The sequence below is a fragment of the Thalassophryne amazonica genome, chromosome 16 (assembly GCF_902500255.1).
Source record: "Thalassophryne amazonica chromosome 16, fThaAma1.1, whole genome shotgun sequence".
Taxonomy (NCBI): domain Eukaryota; kingdom Metazoa; phylum Chordata; class Actinopteri; order Batrachoidiformes; family Batrachoididae; genus Thalassophryne; species Thalassophryne amazonica.
In genome coordinates, this window is record NC_047118.1 from 41,219,635 (window position 1) to 41,238,309 (window position 18,675).

The window sequence follows — 18,675 nt, forward strand, 5'->3', positions numbered from 1 at the left end:
CGTATATGTTTTAAATTCTGCAGCATTATGGAGCAGCAGTGTGTCAAGTGCAATCAGTTAATGTCAAGGTTTCAACCTCACCCTGAATCAACCAGCACCCACTAAATTTCCCTGTTAACTTGATATATATATATATATTTGCATGTTTCCTCCCAGAGTTTGGTTCACTTGGGTGGACAAACCCCAAACTGCATGTTCATGAAAGCAAAAGTGCTGATTTGACAATACAGGCTGTTTTGCGCATTTGACAGATGCAGTCGTTGTTGTGCAGTGTTAGTAACTCAGCATACAGGTGTGTATAAGATAAGATAATCCTTTAATAGTACCACGGTGGGGAAACTTACGATATTACAGCAGCATATGGACAGTCACAGAACAACACTGCAGTATCCATAAATAAGGTAAAAGAAAAATAATTACCAAATACAAAAGTCAAGTTCTATACAAGCAGAAGGAATGTTCTATAATATTGCATGAGTGTTCAAGTGATGTACACAAGTATACAATATTATTGCACAGAATATGTGATATTATTACAAATCGCTGAAAAATTGTAACTATAACGATATTAATGATTTGAGTGATCTGAGGGGTCTACTGCTCTATTTGTGAGTGCAATGGTGTTTGCACATATTTTTACACATGCAAACCTTCCATAAATCAGACCCTAAGTGTTCTCCTGCTGTGCTGTGTTTCAGGGGGACCCTCTGCCTGCAGCCCTGGTGGAGCTGGTTAGAAACAATCCAATCTCCTCCATAGAGGACCTTCAGCTGCTGCTGCTCACTGACTCCATAGGTGAATACCAGCGCTGAATAAAGAGAAAAATATATATATACAGCGTGGTGCTCTTGTTGGAGTGAGGATTTTCCTGGAGAACATTAAAATGAAAGCAAATGCCTACCTGTGGGCAACATGTAGAGTGTGTCTCTTCCCAGATAGATCTCTTTCACTGCAGCTTCTTGTTCTGACTTTAACACAAAGTTAACACACAAGTCTTTCATCGCCAACTGTAAATGGTGATCAAACCATTCCAATCGTATCTTTCTGAACTCTTCTGCATCAAACTCCATCGTGTCAATGTTTACAGTGTGCTTGAGCAATAAAAGGTGAAGTTGCTTGTAAACTTTAAGTTTCATACATATTTATTACTGCCACTCTTGAAACTTCAGTTATCTTTAGAATTTTATTACCAGTAAATTTTAGAATTGATTTAGATGAGATATACTCATTATCTCAGGAATATATCACAATTATCTGGGAACTGCTTTTTGCGCAGGAATTCATCAAGCACATTGGCCGAGGGCGCATACTAACACAGAATATACAAAAACTGTATATTGTTGTTCAGCCAAAACGTCTTTGCCGAATTTTAAAAAGTTTTGAAGTGGCATTAATGTGTTATCATTGGTTTGTTAAAGGTACAAGAAACATTGAAGAAAAGTAAAAAGACAATGTGGTTTGTTTTGTATTTAGCTGTGAATATTTGACATTGTCAGTAAGGAAAAAGCAGACACAGAACATGCACAATGCATGAATGAGTTTTCGCTGATCCTCATACAAACACACATGCAAGTAATTGCAAGTCAACAATTCTGTGTAACAAATTGTACCTTTATTAATGATTTTCCTCAGAAGAGGAGGATGGAACTTCACTTCCCAATGGAGGTCACAGGCTCCCAAGAAGCCTTGGTGAGTTTGCAACAATTCTTTTTCCTCCGTGTTTTTCCAGTTTAATCTATAATTACTGAGTGTTTTAAAGCCATGATTCTTATTTGCATTTGTGATGTAGCTCATCAACAACATCTACAAGCAATGAAGGAAAACAATGTCTTCAGCTGTAAAGGCCCGGTCCCACTGGGTAGAGCAATGATTCTCAACCGGGGTGCTGCAGCACCCTAGGGTGCCGTGATCGATCGTCAGGGGTGCAGTGGGTAGGGCTGTCACAATTATTACAATATTCGTCAATTGCAATTATTTTTCATATTCGCGATTACCGTGAATTATTTATTTTATCCACAAAGCATAAAACGACTCAGAATCTGACGTCATTGTGCTGCAGCCTCGCTCTCATCTTAAGGCGGGACAATAACAAGGAGGCTGACGGCCGATTAAAACAGTGCCGTCTTCTTCAAAAGCCGTCTAAAATGCGGAGCTGTCGGTGTGTGTGTCTGTGCTTGTGTGTGCGCGTGCGCGGAGTTAACAGGCTGCAGACTGCGAGGGAGGGGGTGGGTGAGGGAGATTCCTGAATGCAGGCGCGACACGTTCAGTGCGCAGCGAGCGCGGAGCAGAGAGAGGATTTTAACCCGAGTGAACATGTTAACAAAACGAAAACGTGAAGCTGCCTTTACCTCTCTCAGAACTTTCTCTAAAGGTGTGATTCTGCCGTTACCGTCCTGTTCACACCATGTGCGTGTCGTATGCTGAATTTATGAGATCATGAGATGAAATAAACGGTCAAATATCTTTAAAAACATATTTAAAAAATGAGAATATATGAATGAACTGAGCCACAAAAAAAAAAAACAATGTTCAGACGCACAGATCACAAAAAGCAGGTGAGAACTCTGAACTTTAACAGCTGTTACTTTCCAAAGGTATTTATTTGTTCAATATGGGCTTAATGCAGTGTTTAAGCACAAAACATGACTGATGAGGAGAAACAATTTCAGAAATGCAACAGAAACAACCACAATTCAGAAAAAGTTGGGACTGTATGTAAAATGAAGATAAAAATAAAAATGTTGCACTATTCCCAGTTTCTCCACTCACAGAAGCCAAACGTTCTTCCAGAGTTGTGTAATTATACTACAATAGTAGAAGGGAAAAAAAGAAAAAAAATAGACAATATATTCGTCAATCGCAATTATTTGCCTGACAATTAATCGTCTCCAGAAATTCCTAATCGTGACAGTCCTACTTGAGATCAGAGCGCAAAATGTTTGAAGATTTTCAAAATGTGGTGCTTTCTGTATCTATTGCGATAATTGGGTTTTGTGCAAAACCAGAGGTAATAGAATTATAATATTATTTTGGTTGGTGGTGTGCCGCAGGATTTTGTAAATATAAAAAGGGTGCCGCGGCTCAAAAAAGGTTGAAAATCACTTGGGTAGAGGATTAATTGTGCATGAATTGAGTATACAAATTACGGGCGTTCATTGTGGCCCGCAACAAAATTGGCCAAAAATGACAAATGTCTCAGTATGAATTACGGATATATTAATAATGTATAGCGAATATATGATGAACAATCACGGACGTATAACGCGTGTATTGAGACTACACCTCGCATGTGTGGCGGCAACAGCGGTTGTAATGCATGTGCGTGGCTTCTGCATTGCGGTCATAACAGCAGTGCACTCGGGCCTGTCGGCATCACTATTCACACCAACACCACAGCCTCTGGAGCAATTGCTGGGTTCGACATGTTGATTGGTATGTTGTTGGATGGCAGCAACTATCACACTACGTCTTTGGGGATCCATAACTACATCTGTACATCTCCACAGGTGGACTGGCAATGACTGGCAGGTATGTTGATTTCTGTTTGTTATGCATTCACAAATTGTCCGCAAAGCAGACGTAATACAAACACTTTATTCGTGGCCAATCTGTATGCATTTGCCACAACTTATTTTAGTTCGTGATGTGGACGTAATAGGCACGCTATACAAGGTCTGTTAGAAAAGTATCCGACCTTTTTATTTTTTTCAAAAACCTGATGGATTTGAATCACGTGTGCTTGCATGAGCCAACCTTGAACCTTCGTGCACATGCGTGAGTTTTTTCACGCCTGTCGATTGCGTCATTTGCTGGTAAGCAGCCTTTGTGTGAGGATAGGTGGAGTCTCTCATCGGATTTTCTTCGCAAGAAAAATGGTGGAACGACTGGAGCAGCACGACTGCATCGAATTTTGCCAGAAACTGGGCGACAGCCAGGTGGAAACCATTCGGATTATTCAGACGGCTTTCGGTGACGATCCTCTGGGCATCACACAGATTAAGGAGTGGTACAAGCGGATTTAAGATGCCCGCACAACGGTGGAGAGCGAGCCGCGCTCCGGGCGGCCATCAACATGCTGAAATGACTAGATCATTTCCAAAGTGAACACTGTGGTGATGTGGGACCGTCGTGTGACTATCTGAGAAATTGCGGAAGAGGTGGACATCAGCACTTTTTCGGCACATTCCACTGTGACAGAAGATTTGGCCATGAAAAGAGTGGTGGCGAAATTCATGCCGATGGCTTTGGCATGAAGCTGCCGATGGAGCAAAAGCGCCACCGTGTTGACATACTCACCTCTTCCTCAATTTCTCGGATAGTCACACGACTGAAAAACCACCGAAAGCCGTCTGAGTCTTCCGAATGGTGGAAGAGGTGGGCATCATTTTTTGGAGTCCAGCACGAAGGTTCAAGGTTGGCTCATGCAAGCACACGTGATTCAAATCCATCAGGTTTTTGAAAAAAATAAAAAGGTCGGATACTTTTCTAACAGACCTCGTATATCCATTTTACACACTGTCCCAGTCCGTTGCCAAGCCGCAGTTCCCCGTCAGTTGCGGATATCAGCACATAATGGTGGATATACAGTGCATAGATTGTGTATGTATTGCATATGTAAGGTGGCTGTCATCCGCAACCAAAATTTTGTGCAGCTCAAAAATCCTGGCAATGGAAAAACGTGCTTCTGCGGATAATTGTCGTTTTGTGCGGATGTCGGCCGACTCATACAAGCATGTTTCACGGATATTGCAGATGTTTAGCGAATATAAACCAATTTTGTGTGCAGTTCATACACAAATCTCCCTAAACGCCAGTGGGACCGGGCCCTAACATCAGATGTCAAAAACAGTCTTTGGTTTCAAAGCACTTTCTGACCCTACAGTCTAATTAAATGCTTTAGAAAGATCTAACAAATTCCAGTCCTTGCAACTGGTGTCTAGATTTCTACGTTTGACTGTGATATGCTTAATCCTCACTTTTAAAAAAGAAATAAGGATACATGAAGCAACTTTGATTTATCTGTACCTGGTACCCTCATACATGTCCTATTTAAATTAGTGTGAAATTTCAAAAAAGGGTCAAACACAAGGAGTTGATTACTTTCTTTTTTCTACCAAAGCATTTGTCTAAATGCACACCATTGCAGAGGAAAGAGGTTCAGGGAACATATTTATCCAGCATTTACAGTCATATTGCCCTTCACTCAAGCATCATAACTTTAATAGTTGAGTTTACTTACTGGTGTGAAGGATTCCTGATTTCTCTCATGAGGGAAGAGGTGCTCCATCCTCATTAGAGGACAACCCGAGGCGTGTTCACTCAGCCGTCCTGGAAGTTGATTAATGTGACAAGAATGGTTTTAGTGACACTATAATAATCCTTCTCATTAACCTTGTTGCTGTCACAATAAAACAGATGTTTGACTCATTAGACATCATCCGAAAATATCAGTGCTGCATTCAATTTGAATACGAGAACGTGTTAACGAGCTCGTGTTTAAACTACACAGGATAGCTAACATGATTCCCTTTATGGCACATGGAGGAAAAACAGAAGAATCTTTTTGAACCATAAAATATTAATTACACAAACTGTAACTCAGAGAAACTCTTGGCGCACATTAGCTCAGGCTGAGGGGAAACTGATGGATGATGGACTGACGGATTTGAAGGAGGTCTGTTTTGTTGAGAAAAACTGGGTTTGTTTGAACCCTAATAATTGCTATGGTTCTGGATTTCTGTGGGATTCTTTACGGGAGAACAAATTTCCAGGTCTTTACGCTCCTGGTGTTTCGTGTCTAGCTGTATGGTTGTGAGACTTGGACACTAACCAGTGACCTAAGGAGAAGACTGGATCTCTTCGGTACCAGGTCTCTTCACATGATCGTTGGGTACCACTGGAAAGACTACTTATCAAATCGGAGGTTAATTAGAGAGACTCAGATGAGGATTGTCACTTAAATTTTGAGTGAATGTCGGGTACGACATTTTGGCCATGTGGTGCATGATCCAGCACATAGGTGCCTGAGGGGTGAGGACTTCAGCAGCTGGAGAAGTCCAAGGGGACACCCAAGATTCACCTTGCTGTGGCTGATGTATGGTGTGGTTGAATTGGTGCATACTCCCAGACTTGATTTAACTTCATCTGTTAGCAACTTGGGAGATTTCAGATAGATGATGTTAACTATGGAACTCAAACTATCCAATGTGTTTTTGTCTTTAATAAGTGGTTTGTTCGGCAGGTTGTTTCAGGTCTGACATTTCAAACAGGTTTCCTAGAACCAATTAAAGTTAGAACTCATTTGGATAACACAGAACATTATAATTTTGTATGTATTCAGTGTTTTAGCATTTCCATTGTGCCTCTGGTGGCCGCCTGCATTTCCCAGAATGCACCGCAGTGCCAGCCAAGTTCCGTTGTCTCACAGCTCATATAAACAATGGCGAAGCTAGGATGTGAATGGCGCTGATTCAGTGAGTTTACAAGTGATTATGATGATGACACATTCACATTGTACCCTAAACCGGAACTCTGCTGAAACGACCTCTTGCGTGAGTCACGGGCCGTCAGACGGTGTGAGATTTCACAACTATAATAATAATAACACATTTTATTTGGAGGCGCCTTTCAAGTCACCCAAGGTCACCTTACAAAAAGTAAAAGCATAAAAGATCACAAACGCTATTAAAACAAAACAATGTAAAAACAAGTGACAGTCTCTAGTTGGAGGTCATATGCCAGTTTGAACAGATGGGTTTTGAGTTGGGACTTGAATGATATGATGGAGTTTGATTGTCTTATGTGTGGGGGAGGGGGTTCCAGAGTTTGGTTGCTGAGCAGCTAAAGGCGCGGGCACCCATGGTACTGAGGTGTGAGGTGGGGATTGTAAGCAGTCCAGCAGAGGTGGACTGCTGCAGGAGAGCAGAGAGGTAAGTGGGGGCTAGGTTGTGAAGAGCTTTGTAGGTGAGGAGAAGGTTTTTATAGTGGATGTGGTATTGTACAAGAAGCCAGTGAAGTTGGATGAGAATGGGGTGATGTGATCTGATGATGTGGCGTGGGTAATGATCCAGGCAGCTGAGTTCTGGATGACTTGCAGTCTGTTAATGAGTTTGTAGGGGAGTCCAGAGAGGAGGACGTTGCAGTAATCAATGCAAGATGTGACAAAGGAATGAACCAGAATTTTGGTATTGGATTGGGACAGGGATGGGTGGAGTCTGGAAATGTTGCGGAAGTGGAAGAATGCAACTGCGAAACACCGGATGTGTGTAAAGGGTTTAGATTTTTAACACATCTGGCATTTGGGAATACAACATGTCATTCATGCTTAGTCTCAAATCTCATTCCTTAGACGCTCAGCCAGCCCAACAGGCTCTGTGTAAAGTGCGTACAGAGGTGGTGGAGGTCACCAGGGCTATGCTGGACCGAAGCAATGCTAATTTTATGCTGTGGCCACCCTGCGTGGAGGTACAGCGATGCTCTGGCTGCTGTAACACCAAAAGCCTGCAGTGTGTTCCTGTTCTCACACACACCAGATACTTGCAGGTAAACAACCAACAAAAATAGAACTATCAACACACAAGAATGGTTTTGCCACCCATCACAATCTGTGACTTCTGTTGTTCTCAGGTCATGAAGATCGAGTATGTCAACAAAAAACCGACATATGCTAAAGCGGTGGTGTCAGTGGTGGATCATGTGGAGTGCCGATGTCAGCCCGCTCCACGGCCACCAATACCCAAGAAAAAGTCATCTCGCAGACAACACAACCACAATAAGGACCACCAAAGAAATCAGACACTCAACGAAGCACATGGGCAGGTACAGAAGCAGAATTATCTTGGGCAGGGATGTCCCAATCCCATCTCATTTGTATGCACCAGATCCAAGGACATTCAAGTCTGTTCTCATGGCCTCAATGCATAGATTGCTTCACTCCTTGTAGTTTCCGATTCACAGTAGATTTTTGTTTATCCAGTCTCAACTTCTGCTTCTTACCTTTTCTTCTTCTGTTTGTTGGTGGTTGGAATTTTGTTGGTGCTTTACAGCCACTAACTGGACAGGAGTGGGCATTATTACCTACTCCTGTGTCTCCTGTCTTACCACACATTTAGTTAATATTACTGACACCTAGTGATCAGATGTAAAACACCAACATTCACGACATCCCACTTTCTTTAGTGCTGTTAACAACATTGCTGCACTCAGTGGAACTAATGAGAAATCCAATCACAAAAACATCTCTTCCTTTGTTATTTTGTTCAAAAGAAAGCAGCTTGGATTGCAGGTAGTTTTTTTCTTAATGTATTGCAGAGCTGTTCAGTTGTCAAGCATAGTCACTGGACTGACTAATGTACTTGCAGTGTTACTGTGCTTGTTGCAAATGCATTATGTAGGAAAATAGAAGTTTTGCTTCGGCACTTTGTACCAGCAGATAATCAATATTAAATGATTCTGATTGGGATTGAAGGCAAAAAACTTGAATGGGACATCCCTAAGCATTACTGTGCATGCTGTTTGTTGTTTTGTGTATATTATAATCACCTTAGTGTTGTGGTGGGTGGCTATGATGTGAGCTGTGTGGTGGTTATGTGTGAAGTGCATCTTCAACATTACACAAAATTTTAATGCATGGCTATTCTGATAGAAGTTATTAGCAAGACAAAACTTCCATATTTCATGTATTTCAGTGTTATAGTATTATTTAGTTTAATGTATTTTTAACAGTGTAGCTTATAACTTCACTGTTATTAAATCCTCATTAACTTAGTACAAAATAAAATTTGTTCAAATCCAGTCAGGTGACAGATGAATGAACTACGTATGATAAAGTGCAGAGGTGGGACGAAGTCACTGTCAAGTCATTCTCAAGTCATCAATCTGCAATTCCCAAGTCAAGTCTCAAGACATCTTGCAAACAATTGGTGGTCATTATGACTTGAAACTTGACTTGGGACTTTCTGATTCATGACTTGATAGTGACTTGATGGTGACTTCGTCCCACCTCTGATAAAGTGTACTCCATAAAGCTGAACTAAGTTCAGATTTTTATTGTCAAAGGTGGTGTTTGATTCCAAGGATGAACTCCATCAATGGGATGAGCTGAAGCAGAACCAGAAAACCAGCCTGGAGGAGCTCCTGGAGCAGCACTGGAGCCCCAGAGGAGACACCTTCACCCCACCTGGAGAAGGGTACAGTCTAGTTGGGGAGGACACATCTCAGTTTGGTGAGGGTATCCTGTTTGGTCCACACTGGGTACATAACTCCACCAGGGTCTCTGAGACTAAAGCCCAAACTGAAAATCAGGAGGCTACCGAGAGGAATCATGGGAGATCATCAGATGGAAATAAAACTTTTTCTTCACTGGATGTTGTTAAAGAAAAGAACAAGGGAGTGGAAGATGGGGAATGGGCATTGCTCAACATGACTAAAGGGAAAGTTGAATTGGGCAAGCAGGAGATTCTAGGCTTCCAAGAGAGAAATGGCGGCATGGCCACTGGCATGCCCAACAGCCACACAAATGATGTTCCTCCATCTACCAATGAGAATATTCAAACAATGTTCAGCTTGACCACTGAGAGGAATAGGTTTCAGCCCACCAAAGAGCCAAATCCAGAGCCTCGGGAACAAGAGACACATAAAAACACTGAGACCCCAGATGAGGAGCAGATAATAAATACTGAGGAGGAGAGACGTGAGCATCTACATCTCTACAAGAAGCTGCACCATGAGAAGGAGATACTGAGACAGCAGGAAATAAAACTAGACGAAGAGAAAATACAGAAGCAAAAGGATAAAGAGGACAGTCAACATCACCTGCATAATAAACATCATCATCTGCAAACAACAACACACAAATCAGGTAACAGATATCATCTATTAGCTTACAACCAGCAAATTACAAAAGGACAATTTCAGATTTTGTTACATTTGAAATACTCGCATTAACTATATATTAGATGTCTTAGCTTGTTTATACGTTGAACATTAAATTACATTTTTCATTTTCTTGCACTTCATTCAACTCTACTTTGTCAGAGACAACATCTCAGACAACCACACAGAAAGCACCTGTTATAGCAGGACCCAGGCCTCCAGTTCGCCCAAACCCGGTGAAGAAACGCAAGAGAAAGAATCGCAAACAGATTAGCAAGGCAGCTATGAGAGCAATGCTAATGTAGGACTAAAAACGCAGGTGAGCACATAGAAATAATCAAACACAATAAGCAATAATTTTATGAATAAAATATCTTCCTATTTTTCTTCATCAGAGATGCAGACCTTGGTGCATTTTGTGGATTATCCAGTGGTGCAGCACAGCGATGCACTTCATCAACATGTTTCTTCATTTGCTGATAACCTGCTCGTTCTGTGAGATCTCCTCAGTAACACTACTAACCTCTGCTCGGTGAAACCATAACGATGCTTACACAGAAAGAAGAAAATGGAATAGAAATACAGGGTTTAACTGTTTTTTAAAGAGAATACTTGGCACTACAATGCGAGGTGTTGGTGCACCTGGAACCCTGATGAAAGACAAATCATGTGGGAAACGCAGGAAAACCATATAACTGTGGAACTATGAAATTTAGTGCAATCACAAAACTCAACTCGGAACTTTGCATGATATCAACTAAGAGAGATTGCACTTATATGATGATGGAAGCAAGTCTATACAGGGATTTTACCAGCATAATGAAAAAAAACTTTGTTGCTGAAAAGACTTCATTTTGTGATGACTCCACATTACCAAGTGCAATTGGCAAAAAAGAGAATACTCAAAAAAGTGGTATTTCCTTGCATGGTAAAAGTCCATAGTGCTTTAGTGAGCACAGACTGTGTTTGTGTCATCACTACATCAATGCCTGATATCATTTATTTGATAATTAAAACAGTAATGGTCTGTTGTTTTAATGTATTTAATTTTATTTAACTCACTGCAAACACTGGAATAACACATATTAAGAGGTAACAAAAACCTACAATTGCAATTGTTGCATTGTTATGGTTTCTTTTATCCAAATTCCACCAATGCTTTGTAGAAGAAAAGAAAGGTAATGTGCTTTCTGAGTAATAAGGGAAGACAGATTTACATCTGTGCGATATTTGTATTTATTTATAGTCACCGTTCACTGTGGACCTTTATTAACTTCCTAAAAAAAATTGCATGTAGGGATGAGATGTGCAACAGTGACTGAATTTGTTGTTAAGGCTGGGTTATTCCAACAGAAAGAGACTGGTATAACTATGGAACAAATACATGTGTGTTTTTCTTACAAGGACTTTTCGTGCCCTTCCAGTGTTATACAGTGTTAAATTTCTGTGTTAAAATGTGTCATTGTGTGTTTATATGAAATTATGCACTCACGCCTACACTTATTTTGGATATTATCTTCCATCACGTAATTGCAGAAGCAGCTGTGCTTCTTTTAACCTGTTTCTGAAAGTACTGAAAGGCCTGCCTACGTCTCTTCAAACCCCTCACTGTATTGCCTTATTGATCTTACACACACACAATTTGAGCAATTAATTTGTCCTCTGGCATTATCACAGCCATTTTTATTTTATGATCTCTTTTTTAGCGATGATGAGTGCGATTTGTTTGTATGATTGATCCAGCCAAATATATTAAGTTATTGATCTTTTTTTTAACATTCTACATCATGCCAGTTCAGAACTATTATGTATTTATGTCTGTGTTGATGTGAGAGTTAACAGGAAAAAAAAAAAGGAATGTTTGTGATGACGTTTCCACCTAATGCTGTTTTCATACTGGTATAAAAAAAAAGTTAATGTGCTTAAATGTGCACTTGTTCCACTTTTTTCTTTCTTTTCAGATGATTTCTTTCATGACTGTCTTTCAAACAGCATACATTTTGTGTACGCAGTACACTGAAAAAAGAACCAACTTAAAAAGTTGTTTCAGTTGGTAACATCTAAATGAATTAAGTTGTTTGAACTTAATTTAGTAAGTTAGATCAACTCTAACTTACAAACTTAAGTTCAAACAACTTAATTAATTTAGATGTTACCAATTGAAACAATTCATTTAAGCTGGTTCAACTATTCCCTTTTTTCAGTGTATGTAATCAGGTAATTTTTTCCTTCAGCGCATAACCCCAATATTTTGAGGGGCAGAAGGTGGGGAGGGGTTGGAGGTCTTGATTTTATGTTCAAAATATCTTTAACGTACAAAATCATTTCCCTTTATGTATTCCATCACCATAAGCTGAAAGTGTGATTCTTTATATTTTCTGTGAAAATAAATCTAATGAATTTCTGGGCTGACCCGTTTACAGTGAAAGGTCATTTCATCACAGGGTCAAAATTCAAAAGTAAATGTCTGGTTGGTTATACAAATAATGCTTATTTGGATCAAATTGACTAATTTAGGCAAACATGTGCTCTCCAACCTCAGAGATTACTAACTGAGGTGAAAGGTCAAAACAGGAGTTTCCAGTTAATTGCAGTCATTCCAGTCAAATGGAAACTTAGTGTCACTGAGTAATTTAAGTCTAAGATCTCTTCTCTCATCGCAGTGGTTTTTGGCCATTACCATAGTAACACTTTGGTTTTTGAAATATGTTTCCATTAAACCAGATGGACACCTGTATATTGTTTTTTTTTTTTGTAATTTACAACACCACACAATTTACTTGTCTGATTTTTAATTCTTCTATCTGTAAAAAAAAAAAAAGAAAAGAAAAAGAAGAAGTCACCCTTAACCCTGCTCTTAAGACCACGTGCGTTCATGTATTCAGGCACGACTTCCTGTTGCTCCACTGTCAAACTCACACACAAGCACTACTTCTAAACAGCACGCCGCCTCCACATTCAGCACGGAGGTGGGACGCCTGCTCTGCAGCAGCTCCCCAACAACCCCCGTGGACTTCAAACAGAAACGGGGATGACAAAAGCATTGATGCTTCTTGACCGTGGCACACAAAAACACACAGGCATGCCGAGAGTCATTCTTACACACACACGGGGGTTAGTTACCGTGACAGTGTGGGAGTGTCTCTGAAGGACCAGAGACTGGGACTAAAGAGAAAGGATGGTCTATAGCCGACCCAGTGATCTAAAAGGATGATAAGGCTGTTTGGTCCCAACAACATGATTGTTATAAAAAAAAATCTGTTACAAAAAAAAAAAAAAAAACCTAATGAAGAATTAATTCCACAAAAACTGATGTGAAACAAAATGATGGTCCACACTGCAAATCTGAGATTGGAACTCCACCACGATTAAAAGAAAAATGGCCACTCTAGTGGTTTGCTTAGAAACCCTGTACAGTGCTGGCTGCAGATTTTTTTTTTTTTTTGGGGGGGGGGGGGGGGGGCATTAAAAATTTTGGGGTTACACACTAAAAAAGATTTAAAGCAAAACAAACAAACAAAACAACAGCAACACAGATGACCATGTGTGGGAAAAAAACAATATAGAAAGAAGCATTTTCAATTTCTGAAAATTCTGTTTGGAAATGCTGCTGCAACCAAAACTTTGATTTCGGTATGTGCAATATCATTGGCCGCACCCCACATGGAGTCTGACAGAATTATGTTCATCTTTCCCACAGTCATGGTGTGGTCATCTTGGGACTCTGACAAGGGCGGTCGCATCTCCTCCACTCTCCCTTATCTCTTCTCTGCCTTTAACCTTCAAGTCCCTATTTCACCAGACTATGAATTCCTCAAATTATATTGGATTCTGGATCTATTGGACTACTATTGGATTAACCATAGAATTGATCAGCTGGTCTCTGAATGCTAGTGACACCATTTTTCTACAAGGTCAGGACCGGGGGATCCTACCTGCCAAGATGGAACGTATCCTGCGGGCTATGTTCTCGACTCCTGGAGTTCCTGGTGTGTGGCATGCTTGGCGCCTTTCTCTGTTGAGGACGTCAAGGATTTATTCATTTTTGGTCTTATGGTAGCAGGGCTGGTACTTTTTGGCTTATGTGCTACCCTGATCTACCAGAAAATAGGCAAGACAGCGGCATCAAGAACCACTACACGGCCCCTCGCTTGTCCGTCATGATTAACGAGGTTGGCAAGGCAGAGCATTCTCAGACTGCGATGACTCTTGAACTCAGACGCAAATTGGATGACATCTTGGAGCAGATGCGTGCCTTGGAGTTGAAGCTGAAGATTTCAGACACCGGTGAATATTCTTAATTCATAATTGAGAATATTCTTAATTCATAATTTGGATTTGGTTGTGCAAGTGGAACTGTTAAAAAGTGTTTTTCACTGCTCAAACCATAACATTACAGGCTTATCAAGCCTGAAGGTCAAATCGCCCGACTGTTTTCCTCCAGAGGAATTTTTTTTTCGGCCAGGGGAACATTGACTGTTTCTTAACTCACAAAGACAATAAACTGCTTTTCACAGGACTGAAGCAGTAGACAAACTATGGACTGCAACTAGACTTCTGCTGGATCGGCACTGAAACACCACTGAACAACCGCCATGCCATTAATGGATGGCCAATGAATCAGCTATGGACCACCACTTTACCACCGGTGGACAAGCACTGGATCACTACTGGACCAGAGCTTGACCACTGGTGAATCACTACTAAACCTCTACTGGACTAGAGCTGGACCATCACTGGACCACTAACAGATTGCCACTGGACCGGCTATGGATCACCACTGGATCAACACCATTGGACTAGCACTGGACCGCTACTGGACCAGAGCTCAACCACGAACTAGAGTTGGACTGCCACTGAACCACCAACAGATCACTATGGACCACCACTGGAGCACCATTGGGCCAGCACCAGAGCTCAACCACCAGTGAACCACAGCTGGACCACCAGTGGACCAGAGCTGGACCACCAACAGACCGTCACTGGACCACCAAAGGACGAAGAATTGCTTTTTCTCCTTTCTCACTCTTTGATGAAATTAATTAAAATAACACTTGTAGAGAGTGTTGTTTCAACTCTGCAGCATTAAACACTTAAGAGCAAGACTGTCTCCAGTCATTTAGAGTACTGTTGCAACTCATATCTGTTGCATTTGTGTTTTGAGTTGCGTTTCACTAAACTGGACAATTTTCACGATAAGTGAAAGATCACTCTGGTGATGATCTGGATGAAGTTCTTTGATTCTCTTCACTGCTGATCAACGACAGAAAGCCTTTAGAATTACTTCACTTTCACTTTTGTTACAGTGCGCCAATAAGACAAAGTGTTGACTCTAGTCACATTAAAATGATCAAGTGTTGTATTTACATTTGAGGACCAATTCGCTTGGAAGAAATCTTTTTTGTTTTGTTTGCTTTTGAGAAATTAGTTTAGGCAGAAATAAATGACAGTATGTTCAAAGTGCAGAGGAGGGACCCAGTGTATATAGTGAGAAGAATGCTGAGGATGGAGCCACCAGGCAGGAGGAGAAGAGGGAGGCCAAAGAGGAGGTTTATGGATGTGCTGAAGGAGGACACGCAGGTGGCTGGTGTGACAGAGGAAGCTACAGAGGACAGGGTGAGATGGAAACGATTGATCTGCTGAGGCGACCCCTAACGGGAACAGCCCAAAGACAAAGAAGAAGATGTTCAAAGTAGCAAAAATGCGGTGCATTTCCCTGTGCATGATTCATCGTAGAGGTGCGTGAGTGTTAAGCACCCCAGTAGTTGGAGAAGGCCATTGGGATGTCCAGGTTTCACCTGGCTGCGGCAGACAGATGGTTGTTCTGGTTATTTTGGAGACATAGGAATGGACCGGTGGTTGCCATCCAGGACCCAAGTCACTTCCATGGTGTCGATGATGCAGGAGGAGGTGAGGTTTACCAGTTTCTCTAATTTGTAAAGCCTCATAACAGCACATTAATAACGACACTACGCTATTTTAAAGTTCCAAAAAATCTGGTTTGCAGGCGTTCTCTTGATACACATATATTTTCCCAGGATTTCTCTCAGATGTCCTGCTTGTGTCTTCCTCACTTTGTGTGAAAATCTGAGTGATCAGTGATTAAATAAATGAAAACAGTGTGTGGGTTTGTCCTGGACACACTGATGTGGTGAGGAAACAGGAGGCCTTTGAACTGGAGGTTACACAAGCATCTGTTTGACGCCACGCACCTCCTGCACCTTCCACAACTTTTATTTTCCTGTTTTTATGTACGACAAAGGACAGTGCACTGTGTGTGCCGACGACACACGCACACCAACACGCTCGTTTTTCCATCAACACACCTTCTTTTATTGGCGTCTTGCTCCTTTTCTTGGCCCAGCCATTGAGAATCAATACCGCCGTGTCTTTATTTACAGCGACACACTCAGACTGAAGCCACCTTCCCTTTCAGGAACAATAGGCTTCTGATGGGAACATGGAGACAGAGGAAGGTGTCTGTTCTTTTTGGAGCTCAACACCTAAAAAAAGTTGAGTTCTAGGAAACACATCAAGTTGTCTCCACTTTTATTCCTCTAAGATCATCACGGCGGTGCGTTTGAGGTCACTGTGACATTGCAGTCGCTGCGTCCATCTAGCCTGCACCTTGTCAGGCGGGAAGTCATACCCAAAGATGTGCACAAAACACAGGAAGTCAAAATCGGCATGTCTGGAATTCCAGCATTGTGTCATTGGTGAAGAGAAGAGAAACACATGCATTTCTCAAGTGCGAGGTTTTCATGCTTACAAACGTTTTGCACAGATACTTATGTTTAAATAACATATATATATGTCACGGACATAAATGAGTGAAGTTCGTCAGCATTTCACCATGTCATTTAGGTCCTTCAGACTTTTTTGAGTAAATCCTTCAGGGGAGCATTAGCATGGCTAAAACCTTTCAGCTTCTGGGGGAGCTCTGCTCCCCCCACAGACCCCCTGCCCTTTTAAGCATTTTCCTTTTTTGCCTTTCATCTTCGGGGGGGCTCCACCCCACAGACCCCCTAATTACAGCCCTCTTAACCCCTTGCCACTTTAACCTTTTTTTTTTTTAATTTTAAACTTTTTTTTTTTAACTTTTTAAAATGTAGATGTAAATGAATATGCAAAGTTTTCAGCTAGTTGACAGTAGGGCTGTACAATATGGCCAATTATCGCATCTCAATATTGTCATATCAATATGACATACAATATGACTGATTTCACATGAAGCACCGCAACAGTGAAAATTCTTAGACAAAACAATAAGAATACCACTCTCATTTTGCACTCATCATAATGTTAGGATACTGTGCCCTACAAAAGTATTGGAACACTTGGTATTTCACACATTTTAATTTGTTTATGCCATTTCAAATACAAATAATACCAAAAATATGAGGCAACACAAATTAAAGGAGTAATGTCGCTTTTAACAACCTGGACAGTCGTTTAATCACCAATATAAGTTTGGTGTCATTATTAGTCCACGGTTCAAACAACGTGTTCAGTTCAAATCTGAGGAAAACATTTTTCATCTTCTACTAAGGTGGATTAGAACTTTTTGTAGTACACAGCACCAACTACTGGACAGGAGGAACCTAGCAGTCAATGTGACTCACTGTTTTCAAAATGCAGCTCTTTCAACCAGATGTGCAGTGCCGTGACACGTCAGTCATCTGTGTCCAATCAGATTTCAGGGATGTCCAGTGCAACCCTGGCCTCCGTTTTAGCTCCACCCATCCCAGGAAGTGTTCAACTGTTAATCTCATTCACATAAAATCTGTAGAAGATTGCCTTGCAGCAGTGAGAAGTTGGATGTCTAGAAACCTCCTACTTTTAAACTCTGATAAGACTGGTATGATGGTTCTTGGTCCAGTGAGACATCGGCATCAATTTGACCAGTTAACGCTCAGCCTAGGCTCGTGTGTCATACATCACACTGACAAAGTGAGGAACCTTGGGGTAATTTTTGATCCTTTGTTGTCCTTTGGCCTCCACATTAGAAATATTACTAGGACTGCTTTCTTCCACCTGCGAAATATAGTGAAGATTTCTCCCATCCTGTCTATGGCTGATGCTGAGACCCTGATCCATGCATTTATCTCTTCTAGATTGGACTACTGCAATGTTCTATTTTCTGGTTTACCGCAGTCTAGCATTAGGGGTCTCCAATTGGTTCAAAATGCTGCAAGCCAGACTTTTGACACAAAGCAGAAAGTACAACCACATTACACCCATTTTAGCATCTCTTCACTGGCTTCCTGTCCCAGTGAGATCAGATTTTAAGGTTCTGCTACTAACCTATAAAATTATTCATGGACTGGCACCTCCCTACTTAGCTGAACTAATTAAACCTTATGTACCGGCCCGGGCTGTACGTTCTCAGGGTGCAAGACTACTTTGTGTCCCTAAGGTGAATAAGAAGTCTGCGGGTCACAGAGCTTTCTCTTATCGTGCCCCTGTTCTGTGGAATGATCTCCCTGCGTCAATAAAACAGTCACATTCTGTGGAGATTTTCAAGTCCAGACTTAAGACGCACTTATTTTCCCTTTCGTATGGCTAGCATACTGGTACAGTTTTGTTTTACGCTTTTTACTCTTTTAATTCATTTATTAGTAATTGGAGCGGGTCACGGCCTCAACTTTACCTAAATTCTGTGTCTTTTAGTGAAGTTTAGGGCTAGTGGCCGGCGATCACCTTAGTATTTCTTCTGTTTTTCTTGTTGTTTAATACTGGCAAATTATACAGTATTTTTTGTCTTTCTGATGCCTGATTCTGTTTTTTCTCTCTGTTTAAGGC

At 41.1% G+C, this 18,675-nt stretch overlaps 1 protein-coding gene across 4 annotated transcripts in view; it reads left to right on the forward strand.

The window, feature by feature from the left end:
* Nucleotides 1-10,694, forward strand: part of pdgfbb (platelet-derived growth factor beta polypeptide b) — a 28,654-nt gene extending 17,960 nt beyond the window's left edge. Inside the window, exons 2-8 of one of the 4 annotated variants that reach the window (XM_034190613.1) lie at nucleotides 699-795; nucleotides 1,633-1,689; nucleotides 7,349-7,542; nucleotides 7,627-7,818; nucleotides 9,058-9,859; nucleotides 10,036-10,192; nucleotides 10,269-10,694. In XM_034190613.1, the coding sequence (XP_034046504.1) occupies nucleotides 699-795; nucleotides 1,633-1,689; nucleotides 7,349-7,542; nucleotides 7,627-7,818; nucleotides 9,058-9,859; nucleotides 10,036-10,178 (1,485 nt within the window). In that variant the 3' untranslated portion in view covers nucleotides 10,179-10,192; nucleotides 10,269-10,694. The remainder of the gene's footprint in view (nucleotides 1-698; nucleotides 796-1,632; nucleotides 1,690-7,348; nucleotides 7,543-7,626; nucleotides 7,819-9,057; nucleotides 9,860-10,035; nucleotides 10,193-10,268) is intronic. The other 3 variants (XM_034190611.1, XM_034190612.1, XM_034190614.1) reach the window with 3 other exon arrangements.
* Nucleotides 10,695-18,675: the final 7,981 nt, after the last annotated feature.